Genomic DNA, 17,109 nt, shown 5'->3' with positions numbered 1-17,109 from the left:
TCATTCACACCATCACAGAGGTGGTTCGTATGTACAGCTTTAAGATATCTCAGCAGCATGAACTTTAGAACAAAGTCTTCTGGGTAGATGGGCTGATTAGCCATTCGATTGGCTTCACAGAACAGCGATAAAGCTTTGACAGATTTTGTCGTATAAAAAAAAAATCCACTGCTCACAGCATGAATAGTTATATGCTTTAGTCAGAGGCTAAAAGGAAAAGTTTTCAGTTCTGGTGACTCTAAAGCTTTTCGACTAAGAAAAGCTCACTGCACTTATGTATCACATTTGGTAAAAGGTGATAAATTACTAATGACAGAGTTACACTCACACTTTTATATAACTTAAACCACCGGCTCAGAATGTACATTTTGACTCTTAATACATTTCTGCCATTTCTTTAGCACCTAGTTGTACGTCAGCAGGTACATAACAAATCCATTCCCACTGCCCTGTTTCCTAACTCTGCATCCCAGCTGAATTTCAGGGCCTGCGTTGCACTCTCCTGTGCAGGATGATGAACTGACACTGTTCCCGCTGATGGAGAAATGAAACGCCACAGTCGCAGACGTAGTGCTTGACAAGGAGAGTTTTATGCGCTGAAGGTCCAGACAAAACTCGACTTATCTTAAAACACACCAGTGGTGTGCGAAGTAAGAAACCCTTCTGTGTGAGGACGTTTTTAACTTCACTTTTCAGCAACTAGAAAAGGTTCTCATGCAGTGATGGTGAAGGTCATAAGCAAAATAAACAGAGCAAAAACTGAATGACTGAATGTAGGGGAAGAGAATTTAAAATGAAGAAAACACCACGTATCTCCAAAAGTGGTTTCAAATTTTGCAATAAAATCAAAGCATGAAGTGTTCATTACATTTTTTTTTGTTGTAGTCCTTAAAATTTCATCTTTGGTTGATTTGAGAGCAGCTGTTTTCTCCATGCTAACACTTGAGCATCTTCTTTGTCACAAATACAACAGAATGGTTGTGTATCTTGTTTACAGTACGGCCTTCTCGAATAATTCGTTTTAATCGAGAAGTCAGTCGATAATCTGCCATCATTTCAAGAACAACCTGATCTGATCTCATGCTGTGCATAATACAAGTGGCTTTCCACTCAACAGCAGGGTGCAGTAAGAAGGAGTTGGTTAGCTTGCTGACGGCTCACTCTGTTGGTTTTCACATCGACGTAAACGTGATGTGCATTTTGAAGCATTTGAAAAAGTTGATGGAAACACTGCAATTCCCAAAAAAAAACTTTTTGAAAATAAGTTAATGTACTTGATGTGAAGTGGAAACATTTTTTTGAAGAAGTTCCAACAGAGTGAACATTGAAGTTAGAACTCATAAGCTGCATCTGCTACGGGAGAAGAAAAAGAAGCCGTGTCCTGTCTGCGTTTTCCTGGATATTCCCATACAATTTCTTCGATTCCCGAGTAGCCTACTGACACCTTCTGACGAATTCACTCCACACTGGTTCCATTTAAAATGGACCCGATGCCAAAACATACAGACGTAGGATTTTCTGTGATGGCTTCACATAAAAAAGCCACATTGTGTTCAGTTTTTCTTTTTTAATCTAAAATAGCAGCAGTAGCAGTATAGGGTTAGCATTATCGGTAACTTAATACACTTCTGATACAAGATGATATGGATGAGATAAAATAAGAAACAGTAACAGTGGATTCCACGTATGCTTCGTTCCTGTATCCTCTTGTGCATAGACAGACTTGAATAATCCAGTAAAGGAATAGTGGACTCCACCACTGAAAGTAAAAACTACTATGAAGAGAGTGAATTACAGAATGTCAATACATCGAATAGTTCTCGCAGAAGAAAAGTGCTGACTATAAATTCTGTCAAAACAGGATTTCCAAGTGAATCTTAAGGAATGTACTGTAACTGTAAGCAAAATAAATCATTTAGAAACCTATAGGAATGTCTGCTGCTTTGTCCCAAAGCTCCAAGCAGTTGTTTTCCTTTACGCATGAAAAGTTGACATTTGGAGATACATCATTTTCCTTCTTCATTATACTTAAGTAATTAAAAATGTGCATAGTTACTTGTAAGGTCTCAGTCTGCCTGCTTTTTTTCTAATTGCTGTATGAAATGTCAGCATTGACAGCGGTGTGTCACTGTATACTTTAGTTCCACTTTTCAGTCCTGTCATAATCACAAGTAGAGGTATGCATGAGCACCTGCACGCTAACAGTATACACAGACTGTGGCGTCATCCATAGACATGTTCGTGTGTGTGCGCACCACACATGCGTCATCTCCCTTTTGTCTTTTTTTTTCGGTTAATTTCTCCCACTTGGTTCCTTCAGGTTTTCTGCTTTCTACAACAACACAAGCATCAAGCAAGTCAAGCATCTTCCCCTCTGAACAACTTTATATGCACCTCTTTTGCGGCTGTGGCTCATTTAGGCGTGGCTGTTTCTTCACGCAGCCAGGTGTACCAGCATAGCTGATAATCAGTTCTTTCTTTCAGTGCTGTTATTAAAGCTAAACCTAACCAGCAGTCGAGAGACATGCATCTGCAGAACGTGGAGGTGGAGAGACGATGATCTCTCTGTTTTGAGGTGAACCGCTCATTTGTCGCTGTTCCTTTCTCTGACCACTCTCCACCTTGCTCTCTGGCATTGCATGCATTATGAGCTGCAGGGGAGTTTAAAAAAAAACAAGAAAAAGGAATAGAGAAACAGCTTGTTAAAAATCTCTAAATCAGTAGCTTGACATTCATTCAATAGAGAAGCTGTTTGACACATCAGACAACACTGAGCAGTGACGTGTAATTTTCAAAAGGAGTCATGGACTAAAAAGTACAACATGCATGTGTATACACACAATAGGTATAGACCTTCAGCGTTCTTCGCCTTTTTTTTATTCTTCAACTCAGTTCAATATTGACTCTCCTTTCAGTCTATTGTCATGCCTCTCCTGCTCTCTCAGCCGGCCTGCTGCAGGAGCTTATGAAGTATGTGTATGCACTTGAAAGGTTTTGGCAGAAAGGAAAGAAAAGGTGACAAAAGAGAGCATGAGCATTTGTTACAGTCTATCTGCCGTTCTGCTTACTCTGCAAACGCCACGTGATGGATTTTTAGTAAATGTTAAAAGAGCAGGGGCCACAGACTGACTTCTCTGGCACACACACATAAGGCTTTTCACTCGGTTATTTGCATTCATTTCATCCGCAGGCTGCGAAGTGCATATTATATTATGTCGTGCTGGGTGTGTGTATGCACAGCGGTTGGTGGTGAAAGGGATCATGCTCTGTTTAAGCCTCTTCTGTCAGGGGATGTTTGTTAGAAACCACATTCATCAGTGCAGAAAAGAGCAACCCTATTTTCTCCAAAGGGCACGTGTAAACTTATAGCGACTGTCTGCAGGATAAACATTAGGTTAGGTCACTATTGGTGGAAGAAAACCTCACATCTGCAAACTGGCCACAGATCAGCTCTGTTTGCAGTTTGACACACGTGATTTTAATTTGTCTGGGGGCATTTTGAAAGTTGTCATACTCCCCCGAAAGTTAATGTTCTCACCCCACAGAGAACCATGTCACCTTTCAGGTACAGCTGAAACATGGCAGTCACTGAAATCTGAAGGCATTGCATCTCACACAGCATCGATCATTTCACCTCACACTGGCTCAAAACAATGCTTAATCCTGCTGGAAGGGTCAGGATCTAAAGGAATACAAATACATTTTGGGATATGATCAGACACTCTGAACAAATACTTCTTGCAGTAATGTTCATCATTCAAGATTCAGGATTCAAAGATTTTTGTCAATTCACTATATGTGCTGAACATACAGGAGAATGGAAATACTGTTTGTTAATGCCATGCAATTAAGTAAAAAAAAAAGAGAAAAAGATAAAAAAAAAAATATAGCACTATAATGAAAATAACAATATAAAATCCAACCTATGTACGATACTGGCAGTAGTGCAAATATGGTCACACACAGTGAATGTGCTGAGGCTTTATGTGCAAAAACAGCTAAGTGTTACAGTCCGGGGGCAGAGGGGCAGTGGGGGGAGGTAGTGGACAGAGTTTAGCATCCTAACAGCCTGGTGGATGAAGCTGTTCAGCGGTCTTGTGGGAGTGAGCTCGGAGGCTCTGGTACTTTTTTCCTGAGGGCAAGAGGCTGAAGAGGGAGTGAGAGGGGTGGGAGGTGTCACCAGCGATGCTGATGACTCTGCGAGTGTGGAAAATGTCCGTGAGGAAGGGCAGAGGAGCACCGATGATCTTGCTGGCTGAGTCTTTCAGCAGGAGGCAGTGCAGCCTCCATACCACACAGTGATGCAGCCAATAAGGACACTCTCAGTGGTGCCCCGGTAGAATGATCACATGATGAGGGGCTGGGACACGTAGACACATGTTTGGGTCTTCTTGGCCAGCGATGTAGTGTTGGCGGACCAGGAGAGGTCCTTAGAGATGAGCGTCCCCAGGAATTTGGTGCTGCTCACCCTCTCTAAAGCAGCACCATTTATGGTCAGTGGGAGGTGATGTGAATGTCCTCTTCTGAAGTCGACCACAATTTCTTTTGTCTTCCCCACGTTCAGGAAGAGATTGCTGTCTTTACACCACTGGACCAGTTGGCTCACCTCATTCCTGTAGTTGGCCTCATCGTTGTTAGTGATGAGACCCACCACGGTCGTGCCGTACGCAAACTTAACTAGATAAATAAATAATACCAAAAATGCTTATGGACATTTCTCACCAGATTTACTGGACAGTGCAGGATGGACATTAAGTAATGTTTGACATCTGTGAAACACATATGTTGAAGTTAGGGACCAGCTGCACATTCATTCGGATCAGCGCTGGAGGTCCAACTGAAAAGGTTGAGAATACAAAGGGAAGGTCAATGAACAAATGTAAATGTAAATACTTTTGTCTCAAGTTACTGACTGTGGTCAGAACTGATAAACATAATTGAACTCTGGATAAGAACAAATCTTATTTTTTTCTTCTTAATCTTATTTTTTTCTTACTAAATTATGATAAATCCTACCTCCAGAAACAAAAATGCAGTCACAAACAAAAGGACCATTAGCTTGAGACAAAGTTAGCTACCTGTCCCGACCACCTATTATTTCTAACAGTCTCCCTCATGTCACTGAGGCGCCCCTAACCAACACAACATTGACATTTCCCCATGATCCCTTGTTGACTGGTAGGAATTCAAAAATAGCACTCAGAGCTATGAATCAAATGTCAGCCATGGTGCTGTGGTGGAACCATATCAATATCTGATGATGTATGGCTGGCTGCAGGGCCTTTTGGCCACAGCAGCACCCACAGACATGACACAGAGTCTGGTCCACACTTAGTCACCAGCAGAGGGAAGACTGCTGGATAAATGACTCAAATATCAGCCAATAGATTTAAGGTTCTCACAGTATTTCTGCTGTTGACTTTGCTGTGAGCTTGATTTGAATAAATGTGTATTCCTGTAGACCACTAATAGATAATAATGTTGGCATCATTGGGAATGATGTTGTATTAGTGAACCGTAGCGAGTATGTTGTATTTCTGTGCTGGTATTAACAGCACATTGTACTCTTGACAGCATATTATGTTACAGGCATTGCTTGACAAGAAGACAGAAAAGCATCTAAAAGCACCAGTGTTTCCCCTTGTCGGCATCTCTAATCTCCACGCCGAGGGGAAAGCGGTGCTTGGCAACAGACGTTTATGAACACCGTTCAAAGGGTCTTGCTGGGGTTTGAAGTCTCGCTGATTGCCAGGGTCGAGTCCACCAAAAGAGCCAAAGCGGTATCTTCAAGAGCAGCAGAGATGGAGGCGTGGCCGCCGCGTCTGGGTGTAGGCAGACACAATTGCCCACCCTTTGGAGGGAGCCATCGCAGCGCTTCACAGGAGCCATTTCAATGGCTCAGCTCTTTCAAGACATGAAAGGCAATGCTAGATCCTGTCGTCTTCCCAAATGTTTTAAAGCCATCACTGCAGCCTCTCCACATGGCGAAAAAGCAAACACTGTTTGGTTCTTGTTATTATTTCTGTGCCTCTGCTCTGTCCTGCGTAAAATATTACAGAATTTCTCTGTTGGGAGATTGACAATAGAGTCTGACTGATAAATCTGTAAGCATACACATCATGGCAATATGTGACTTTTATTAAAAACACAATGTCCCATGCCACCACTGTGATAGAAGTCTGTCTGTAACCCCAGCTAGTGAATATTATCTCATTCTTTTCCATCCCGCCTACAAGGTCAAAGCATATCCCAATGAAAAAGTTGTTTGTGGCTACCTTTAGTGTTTAAAGAGTATTTTAAAATTCTGTAAACCAGCTTCTTCCTCACAATAATTACTTGATGCCTGAGCTATGTCAGTGTGAGCTGTCCAAGGATGTAACCCAAAGTTTCGTTCGAATCATTAAAAAAAAAAGAACAAAAAAAAACCCAGATGTAGTCTGTGTTCCCCTATTAATGATTTTTGTTAAAATGTATGTCCTCAGGTGAATCCATTGGAAAGGTTCACTGAACAGAAAGACCGCGCTTTGTGTATGTATCTTTGTTGAAGGACTGATACAAGCCCAGTATGTAGGGCCCAGATGCAATGAATTCTTGTCCATTAATTGGCTACATCTTTGTTTCATGTTTTTTGTTCTGTTCTTCTATATACACTGTATAGACTAAAGTATTAGGCCACTTGACCATGACTGACTCACAATCTCTGTTCCAGTACATCCCAAAGGTGCTTGATGGGGTTGAGGTCAGGGCTCTGTGTGGGCCAGTCAAGTTCTTCCACACCAAACTCATCCAACCGTGTCTTTATGGAGCTTTGCTTTGTGCACTGGGAAACAGTCATGCTGGAATAGAAAAGGGCCTTCAACAAACTGTTGCCACAAAGTTGGAAGCATAGCATTGACCAAAATGTCTTGGTATGCTGAAACATTAAGATTTCCTTTCACTGGAAGTAAGGGGCCGAGCCCAACTCCTGAAAAACAGCCCCATAAAGAGCTTACATTCTCTTTTTTAATGTTTGAGCATATAAGTTAAACATGTCCCCAAATATTCAGCTGTAAGCCAAAAATTATCTTTAAAAGTATTACTGATGTGCTAATAGACAGGTATAGGTTGATTTCAGTAATAAATCCTGGAAAGTACTCAACTCAGACGTGACTTACACGGAAAATCCCCCCATATTCATGACTGTTGATGTTTTAGTGACAATTATTTGCAGTTCATAAGCACTTATTGGAGTGCTTGTCCCTTCAAAGCGGCTAATAAATCTCATAGGCAGCTGTTCGATATCAGGGCATGCCTTAAATTATTACTGATGTGCAACTATTCCACGCTACACTACAGCATGTGGTGTTTGTATATCTAAGGTTTCTCTTCTGAATGATACAGCAGACATCAGAGGTTGGTGCCTCTTCACTCTCGCTGCTGAATCATGTGCAGATTAATGGGAGTTGTGTGAACTGCCCTCAGGGGCCTTTTGAGTGGCCTCCTTATCCTCCTCCTCCTCCATCCTCCCTTTGTCAACTGCATACTGTGGATGATAGACTCTTGTTAAATCCTCATTGCTGACCCTCTCATTTCCTCCTCTGTCTCCATGCAGCCTCTTTTCCTCTATAAGTGCCTGTCTGTTCGTCTCCTCTCTCTTTCCTCCCTCTGCTCCATTCCCTCCATCTCTCTTGAGGGTAGGTCATGTTATCTTTTCACTGGATTCCCTCTGCTGGCCTTTGGTGCATAATGTATAAAGCCGTTGATGTGTGTTTTACACTGTGCCTGACATTATTAAGTTGTTTCAGGCATATCGCTGCTTTTATCTCCAGCATAGAGGTTAATCAGAGGGGATTTATACCAGAACGACTTAGGTGTGCATCAGCCGTTGTCACTCTGAACCTTTTTTTTCCCAACATCCTGTCGATCCCTGTTGTTTCTCTTGCCCTGTGCATATTTTAAAGACAGATTCAGGAACAGGATGTTAGTTTATCCAGTCACTTTAAACTATGACCAGTCTAAAGGAAATGACAGGAAAAAGGTCTAGGGGTAGCCCTGTACTTAGCATAATTGTATTTCTAATTTCTCAGTGTTGGGAATTTACGTAATCTAATCCAGCCTAGAAATCACGGGTATGAATGGAAACTGGAAATGAAATATTAGACGGGACTGTATCATCAGAGACACTTCTCTCACCTTCGTTCTAGATGAGAAGGTACTTATTTCTACATGATTTCACTTTGGTTAGACAAAACCCTTGTTGGTCTTCGTTCACTAAAATTTCAGCTTTGATCCACAAGTGAAGCTTCATTTAAACTTCTGTGTTAAGGAGTTACATCTGCTGTAACTACTTTCAAATAACTTAAATTTATGTCTGTATTTCAATTTAAGTATTTTTGAATTTCCAACTCATTCTTTGTGCATGCCTGTTTATAAATCTACCTCTATTTTAATCAAAATAAAACTCATTTTCTATATTATTAAGCCACCACAGATGGACAAATGTGCTCTTCGCCCTCCAGACTGACGTTCTGTTAAAATACCAGGTCTGAACTGAGTACCTAAAGATACATTCCTTAAATCATACACAATCTGTGTTGCCAGCTGACTGTTCTTTACTTTCAGCAAACACATTGTCTCTTAGAAATATTAAGAAGTAATACTTTGTCTCATTAGAAATGTAGCCCAGGCCCCTTTTAAACATTTCATTTTCAACTGCTTTGTTGTATGTGAGCTCATTATGTCAAACATTGCCCCACTCTTTGCAAAAGAGATGTGGGCAGTTGATGTAGCAGAGAGTCAAAGTGCTGATTAATGCAGCACCTTTGAATATGTCTCATGTCTGACAGCTACAAATGAAATTAAAATTAACAATGAATCTGTGGTAGCTCAGTGGGATACACATTGGAGGGATGCTGTTGCTTTTTGGAGGTAGAGAAGTCAGGCAAACCAGAGAAAAACCATGCGGAGGGGGGCTGGCGGAGGCTGTTTGGGAACATGGCAAGCACGGTTTCCAGGTTGCAACCAAATCAAACATGGGACCAAGCCCTGATTGGGTCTCTGTTGTCGTAACTGGCTGTGCTTGTTTGATCAGATGAAGAGAGTTTAGATTGATAATGAGTTTTGAGTCAGTGGTGCTTAACATCTGCAGTTGGTGGTTATGATTCAGTGGCTTCAGTTCATTTTGGACCGAATGCCTGGGTTTCAGTTCCCAAATTAATGTTTGGATTTAGGCTTAAGAGCATGACTGACTTTTTGCAGATGTAGCCAATCAGGGAACATATGAAAGTAGCTGTCGCCGAAGTTTGAGTTACACAATTTTATTTTAATTTAACGTTATCTGTGAATTACTGTACATTGGCAAGAAATGAATTTACATTCTTTTTGCACAGGTAGATCATGTATGTCACAGCGCTTATACAATAAAGATGTTCAGTGTACTGTACAGGTTGCTGGAAATGTCCTTAGTTTTGCATTTCAGTCATAAACCAAATTTTGTCCTGATGACTAGGTGAAAGGTCAGCAGCTCACCAAAATTATTACAATTCATCCTGAGATGGACATGATTTTCTGTACCAAGTTTTGTTCCATCCGTCAAGTAGATAAATTTGACCTTCTGCTGGTGTTAGAGGAAAAGTCAGGAGTTTGTCAGATTCATCCTCTGGAGACCATGAATGTCAAAATTTCATGGCAATCAATCTACTAGTTGCTGAGCTGCTTCAGTCTGGACCAAAGTGGTGGACCACCTGACTTTTTGTCACCCAGAGAGCCACAAACATGGTTAAAAATCTTGTAGAATCCAAGCTTTCAGAGGCTTTTGTCATGTGTTTTGCTTCACAGTTAAGATGGTTCCTTACAGAAGAACTCAGCCATAGGGATTGATTGTAACGCCCAAGTAGAGAATAGGAAACAATAAATTATACAATTCTCTCACAACACACACACACTCATATCCCTTCTGGGTCAGGCAGCAGCGGAGAACATTTTCCCCGTTGACATTTTGTGTTTCTGGCACAAGATTGACTTCAGAGGGACGGCAGCAGGAGGATTGTTGGTGACATTCCACATTACCTTGGAGATGGATGCTGAACTGTCTGTGTGCAGTTCAGGAGAGGCAGAGAAGCAAAGAAAAGGCAGGGAGGGGCAAGAGGATGGGTGGATGAATGAATGGACAAAAAAAGGGAAATTGAGCAAAATAGGCCAGCAATGCATTCAAGAGCCTTATTGTTTTTTAAACTTTGTTCTGTGCATTCCTAAAGTAGGCTACTGAACAACTTTCCATACGCTGACATAAGAAATCTAAGTGAGATACAAGTTTTATTGTCTTCATAGGCTCTCACTCATGATGTGTGTGTGTGTGTGTGTGTGTGTGTGTTTTGCTGCCAGGGAACAAACCCATGAATGTATAAAGCAGAGTAGCTATTTTGCAGTTTAGCCTTCTGCTAACTTGGACAGGGAGGAAATTATTTAATTGTGTGTGATCTAGACTTGAGAGATGTTATGGAGCCTACGTGATCTAACTCTGATAGTGAAATGACTCATTGCATCTCTCATAATATAAGCTTGTCTGTTTGAGCCAGTGTGCATAATGTGATGTTGTAATTACACAGTTTGGCCACTATGTCCAATTGGAATGAAAGCCAGGCGCTCTTCACTCAGGGCCTGAACAGACCCTTTGAGTGTCTGTTTTCACAGCCTGCTTATTGACATAGCTCTACTTAGGACTAAAGATGAATTATGTGTCTTGGACACACATGATCTTCAATATTTGACATCAATTGCATTTGCACTTAGCTCATTCGTCATCAAATATCAATTTGATCTTCCTAAGACAAACTGTCAGAGGGGTCAAAGATCAGTAGGTCAGCTTTAATGTTTTTCTTTACTTAAACAGCTCTTCTTTATTGAGGCTGATTGGAGTATTGCTGCAGTAAATCTTGTCCATTGCAGTAAACAGTTAGCAAATAACTACTGCTGCTTGTTTTCTCCACCCTGAGGAGGCCCTGAGGAATTTGTAAGTAAATTGGTCAGAACTAATGCAGGGAAGACACCAGGTGGGGTGAGTAACACAACAGCCACTACAGCAGTTTCTGCTCTGAGCAGTTTCTACCTGAGATGTATTCCGAGTGGAGCTTACATCAGTTCCCTGAAACAGATTTTGAAAACTAAATCCCCAAATGTAGCTATATGGAGCAGCATTAACCTTGATGCTCATCCAAGAGGAAGCCAGCCAGCCAAATACCAGCCCCTTTCTCGCTGTGTGTCAGGTCACACTGATGATTGAGGAGCAAGATCCTTGCCCCCGTTTTTCTGCCACATTAGGCCCACACTGAAGGTGGCACTAAACTCCACCACTGAGGAAAGAGAGTATACTGTGGGCGAGTGTGATTGTGGACGTATGTTATGAAAAATGATGGGAGAAATCATGAGCAGGTACATTAAGATTTATGTATTTAGATTAAATTAATCACAAATGAAAATTTATGATTAGCTTAAATTAATTCATGTAAGCAGAGAAGGACAGAAACGCGGAAGGTGTTTATTTGTTTAGAAGGGAACCACAGCTGTAAATCACAGCGCATTTTCCTTCTGTGTTGGTGATGCAGATTATGTTGTTTCCCCACTCTGGTTCACAAGATGAGGAAATTATAGGCTCTGACTCAGTGTTGGCTTCTTAGTCCTGGCACATCATGGCCCTCTATCACACACCAGCATGAGAGAATGAGAGAAACCTGACAACGCAGGAGGAGGAGGAGGAGGAGTATGCAGGTTGGTTAACAGAAAAAGAGAAGGGGAGCAATGAAAGGCGACACCAGTCAAACTTGAAAAGATGGGAAGAGAAGGACAGCAAACATGAATTTACAGAGAGAGGTGAAGACAGGGAGAGGACAGAGAACAAAAGCAGTCGAGGAGGAGGAGGAGGAGGAAGCATGAGGGAGGGACATAAAGCTGGGCCGTGTGCCAGGATCTATTCCACCTTTGCTCTCCAGGCCTTTCTGAGCTGCCACCTTCAGTCACCTCTGTAATGTCATCAATGAAAAGGCCTTTTGGAGGGATGGAGGACTTGACTCGAGGTTCAGATTGTGACCGACAACAGCTTACGCTGCCAAGCCAAGCAGGATTCTGTTAGAATTAATTGGATGTCACTTTCAGGTACAAGGAACAAGGTAGGGTGTTTTTTTTTAACATTATTGTAACTCCAGCTCAAACAGAATCAGAAGATTCTGCAGTACTTGGGATGATGAAATCCAGTGAATAATAACAAAGCTTTTCTCGTCAAGATTTTTCTCACATTACTGAAAGGTTGATTGTCAAGAAGAGGTGCAGGTTATTTACTGCACAGGAGCACATTTTTTTTAGTCAATATGAAAGATAATCTGTTCACTTCAGCAACAACTTGTCATTGACATCAGATGTCTTGTTTTGGCCTGTTAGCACTCCGTAAGCCGATAAGATTTAAAATGAAATAAAATCGAGCAAATCAAAACCCCTCATATTGGAAAGGCTCACACTGGCAAATGTTCAGAGTCTGAGTAAAACGTGCCACGGAGCTTGTCTCTGTCATTGTCTCAGTCCTCAGTTGTGCCAATAATAAAACTTAATGTTGACGGTTGGGTTGGGTTTGATGATTAGTGCATATTCTTGTTGGTTGGCTTTCGCAGATCATAACCGGTCAGGTGTGTGCGGGTATTAAAAACACCACACATACATTTTTGGAACCGTTCTTGAATTCTTGCTGTATTTTATAAGTTGTGTAAAGAGTACTACCTTTGATACAAACCTAGATGACAGTATTTTTCAGATGCATTAACCAGTAGTGAAGCCCTCTGGAATGGACTTCATTCTTCCAACAGTCCTAAAACTGACTGAAGTTCGCTGACTTAATTGTACATTAGTTCTGGTTTAGCAGGGTCCTGCCTGCGGTGTTTTTGTATGTTTGTGTGTTTCTATGTTTAGTTTTATTTCTAGTTTTTCATCTTTTTCATCAACTTTGAAAATGTTTTTAAACTAACTAAGCTTTATTAGCTAACTAACTTGAAAATGACTACTAATGGTCGTTTGAAACTACAGCAGGTCAAGAAGCAAACATTTCTGTGCTATTAGAAGTCATGAGACTTTGATAGACTAAGCTAAAATAAATATGGCAAATTCAATTCAGTATTGCTTAATCGCGTGTTCTGGGTCACATTGAATCTACTGAAGATGTGCAGAATCTGTCTGTCCACTTGGTTTTTCTATTGATTTTGCTCTCGTGCAACATGATACATAAATAAAGTATAAAGTAAACAACATTAAGTTAACAACGTGACATGAAAAGTTCAGAGGAAGACTCTTTGCTGCTTCTTTTTGTTCCTCTCCTTCTCGCTTGCTGTTAAAGAGAATTACATCCACATGAGAAGCGCCCTGTCATGGAGCGGTTACAGAGCCTGATAGGTCTTCTTTCCAACTACTAAAAGTTCTTGACTGTCGACGTTTCACAGCCCCTTTTCTGTTTCAGCCTGACACTAGTGTCAGCGCAGCAATATGTGCATGTGCGTACACACATATGGACACACACACACACACCACCCACCACACCACAAGCTGTCAGCACCTCAACCGCCAGTTCCAACTGTGAGAATATTTCACAGCACTGATGAGGGCTATAATGTGCAATATGCTCACTAATTCAGTCACTCTCTCCCTCCCACTGTATTTTTTTTTTACCCTTAATCTTTCTCCTCCTTCCTCACTCTGTGCATCCATCAGTGTGACATCTGTTGTCCTTTTCGCTACTGGAGACTCGATCTGTCCAAAATGCCCACTCTGCTGCCACTCTGTTCCCATCTCCCGGTGATTCGTTTATGCCCTACAGTTGGCGTGAGGGCTGCTCAGAGACTAAGCCCTTAATTACCACTAGAGTAATGAGCATTAAAGGTTCGAAGAAGCGTGGATATGATCCATGTGGCTTTGCAACATCTGCTGAACAGTGTGGATTTAATGGACCTATGGTGAGAAGTGTTGGTATGAATGGAAAGACAGAGTTGTGCTGGTCAAATCGGTGTTGAATCTTCTGGGTTGCTTCGCGGCATAAAAAGAGGTTCTTTCAGCACAAAAGCAGTTAAAGCTTTCACAGTCCACAAATGGCACATGCCTTGTATGGTATATTGTATAAAATGTGTGTATGTACACTGATGTGTAGCCATTCCCCTAACAATGGTTATATTGATGTAAAAACTGTTTCTCAAGTTTGGTAGTTACACCACGTAATCAGGTAATGTCAGTGGCAATCTGTTCAGGGTTCAAGAAGTGCAGTCGAATCATAATCATAGTGTAACCATTGTTCTATCATCGTCTGTTGCTCTTCTCCCTTTCTGTTTTTCTTTGGTGAGGAGTTACTTAACAGCAGACTGAAACGCAATGTTTCACTGCCCTCTCATGTTGAAAGTCTCGAGGCTTTTTCGTGCCTGACCATGAGGCAAAACGTTTATTTGTCTTCCTGCTTGCTTTTGTTTATTTGTTTTTGTTTTTTTTAAAGGCTTACTCCAGAGATTTATTGTTGAAGGAAGTTGAGGGGCTCACAAAAGAGAGAAAAATGTAAGCATCAGTGGTTGAGTTATCCTGACTTTTACTTTCTAGTGAAGGTCAAGCTCAAAATAAAATGCTTGCCTCTATATTTCCCATAATGCAATTCCCTAGCGTCTTAAAATAAATAGAAAATATACAGATAATAAGGTTAATAATGAACATGTTGGCACTAAAAAGGCACTCTGTGTGTCCCTGTAGTCCCTTCAGTGTACAACACAGTTGACTGATAGCAGAATACTGGCAGGTTTGCATTGTGTTAATATCAGGGGTGTGCTTGCCCTGTACATGTGTAAATAATAAAAGTTGCAACCTTTACTCAATGTGTTGTATAGTAGTGTAGGAAATATCACTCTAATGAGAATGTTTGACTTCTGTATGTACTCATAGCTAAACAGGTAAGTTGACCTTTGGACCAATCTCCCAAAAACTCAGTGTATTACCTGAACATATTAGGGAAGTGGAATATTATGCAGCAAAATGAAATCTGTGAAGTCAGTCTCCATAAATTGTGTCTAGTAGAAATTAAGGGAACGTTTGTGTTTTTCAGGACTTTGCTGATTCAATATTCCACTTGGTGAGGGAGAAGTACCGGTCGCTGGTGGGCGGCTGCAGTCCTGCGCACGCTCGACACAAATCCCTGGCAGGCATCGTAATGACCCAAGGTATGGCAAATTTCATTGACTTTTATATATCACTTTGAATTATTGAAGTGGCGCAATATAGAGAGTGTGAGGGGATGAGAAATGGGTAGGGGAAGGAATTCTAGATCGAGAGAGAAATGATAAACTGAGAGAGAGAGTTTCCGCTTCATGCTTTACCTTAGATTCGTGCAGGAGAGTATACCTTCCTGATGAATTATTGACTATTCAGAGTCTCTGAGGGGAATGCGACATGATAGTGAGTGTCAGTCATCCCAACTGCATGCTGGACTTGCTGTGCTCAGGCAGCTTTGACAGGAGTTCTGGATGCCACAGTGGAAATCTTAACTAGATCATCTTAAAACTTAATCTGAAACCCAACTGAGTGACACAGCGAAGGAAGCGTGAAGAGGAGGAGGAGGCGGAGGAGGAGGTGTGATGCTGTTCTCCTGCAGCATGAAACAATGAGTTACCAATCTTTAATGTTTTATTCATATTCCGTGCTTTGTGTTTGTTGCATATTAGCCTACATTAGGGCCTCCCACACATACACGTGCACACAAGAACACACACAGATCCAGATGTGGAGCACATGTCACTAATTTCTTAGTCACATATACTCCACATCTCTCATAGCACAAGATACACTGAAGCCCACAAAAACACCAAAACAATCTCACATGAAATCTGTACAAGCTGTAAACGAACTATTTGGGTTTTTTTTTTTAATCTGCTATTTGTGAACAACTGTAGAACATTTGAACTTTTTACGTAAAACTAAGCTAAATCATAACCAACGCCAAACCCAAAACCAGCTGATGTTGTTAGTTGTTGGTGTTTGCTGGCTGATTACTGGCTTTTGTTTTGGCCACTACCTTCACATACTTACAACATAGTATTGCAGAGTCTAATGATAGCTTAAACATCATTTAATATATAATGGATATCTCCCATCTTTACCCATGTATCACTGTGTTGATAACTTAATAATAACAAAATAATCACCTTAATCCAACAAATGGAATGGAAACTAAAACAGGTTGGGCAGGAATACTCCAGAGCATTAGTCCTTCACTTTTTTCTTGGACATAATACATAAATGACCATACATACACACAAATGCACTCATATCGGCACTTGTGGAGTGCTGACACACACGTGCACGCGTGCAAATCCGTATGCACACACACACAGTGTTATCTCCCTGTGTGGCTGCAGGGGTCAGTGAGGAGGGATTGGTATCTCTCCTGTCTTTGGAGTGCTGCAGCTCATCAGTTTAGACTTCAGTGAGACCGCCGCTCATCCTGACCTAATCCAATCCCTCTCCTCTCCTCTGCCTCCCAGTAATTGCTTCTGTTTGTTTATTAATAGCACACGTTATCTTCAGAGATCCAGATGTAGGGCTGCCAAGTATTCGCAGCAAGGCGGCGGCAGCAGCGGCAGCAGTGCGGTGGTCGGCATCCGTACAGTCGGACACCAAACTTGACAGGAGCGTTGGGGAAGCCTTTTCTGTTCCCCGCAGCCCCTCCCTTTCTTTCTCTGTGTCTCATGCCTCTGCTTTTGCCTCAGGAATATTAATCAGGGTCCGTCTTTGAACTGCAGACAGACAGCAAACCCCCCACCCTTGCTGGAGTCCTGCCGAGACAGTTGAGCTTGCAACCTGAGTGAGATTAGCCTCGCCACCAGGCTGAGAGCTGCGAGACGGCCGCCAAAGTAAACCACCAGCACACATTGTCAAATAGTGTGGAAAATCTCATTTGAATCTATCAGAGATAGCATTCTGCGCTTGGAGATTGTAAACAGCGTTCAGATGTGCTCAGAGACATGAAAAATCAGGAACGTCCACATAGAAAAATGCTAACAAGGCCCCCCCTTCCTCCTCTTGTTAACTTGTTTGTTGGATGGGATGAAAGAAGCTTCTTCTGAG

At 41.6% G+C, this 17,109-nt stretch overlaps 1 protein-coding gene across 6 annotated transcripts in view; it reads left to right on the top strand.

Moving 5' to 3' along the window:
* Window positions 1-17,109, top strand: part of adarb2 (adenosine deaminase RNA specific B2 (inactive)) — a 259,292-nt gene that overhangs the window by 200,807 nt on the left and 41,376 nt on the right. For all 6 annotated transcript variants that reach the window (XR_006841375.1, XM_046370573.1, XM_046370569.1 and 3 more), the window contains one exon: window positions 15,092-15,206. Coding sequence is in view for 5 of the 6 variants with exons in the window: in XM_046370573.1 (XP_046226529.1) it covers window positions 15,092-15,206 (115 nt within the window). In the remaining variant the exon portion in view is untranslated. The remainder of the gene's footprint in view (window positions 1-15,091; window positions 15,207-17,109) is intronic.

The sequence above is a fragment of the Scatophagus argus genome, chromosome 18 (genome assembly GCF_020382885.2).
Source record: "Scatophagus argus isolate fScaArg1 chromosome 18, fScaArg1.pri, whole genome shotgun sequence".
Taxonomy (NCBI): Eukaryota; Metazoa; Chordata; class Actinopteri; family Scatophagidae; genus Scatophagus; species Scatophagus argus.
Note: the sequence above shows the minus strand (reverse complement) of the source record. Positions and strands in the feature narration are given on the sequence as shown.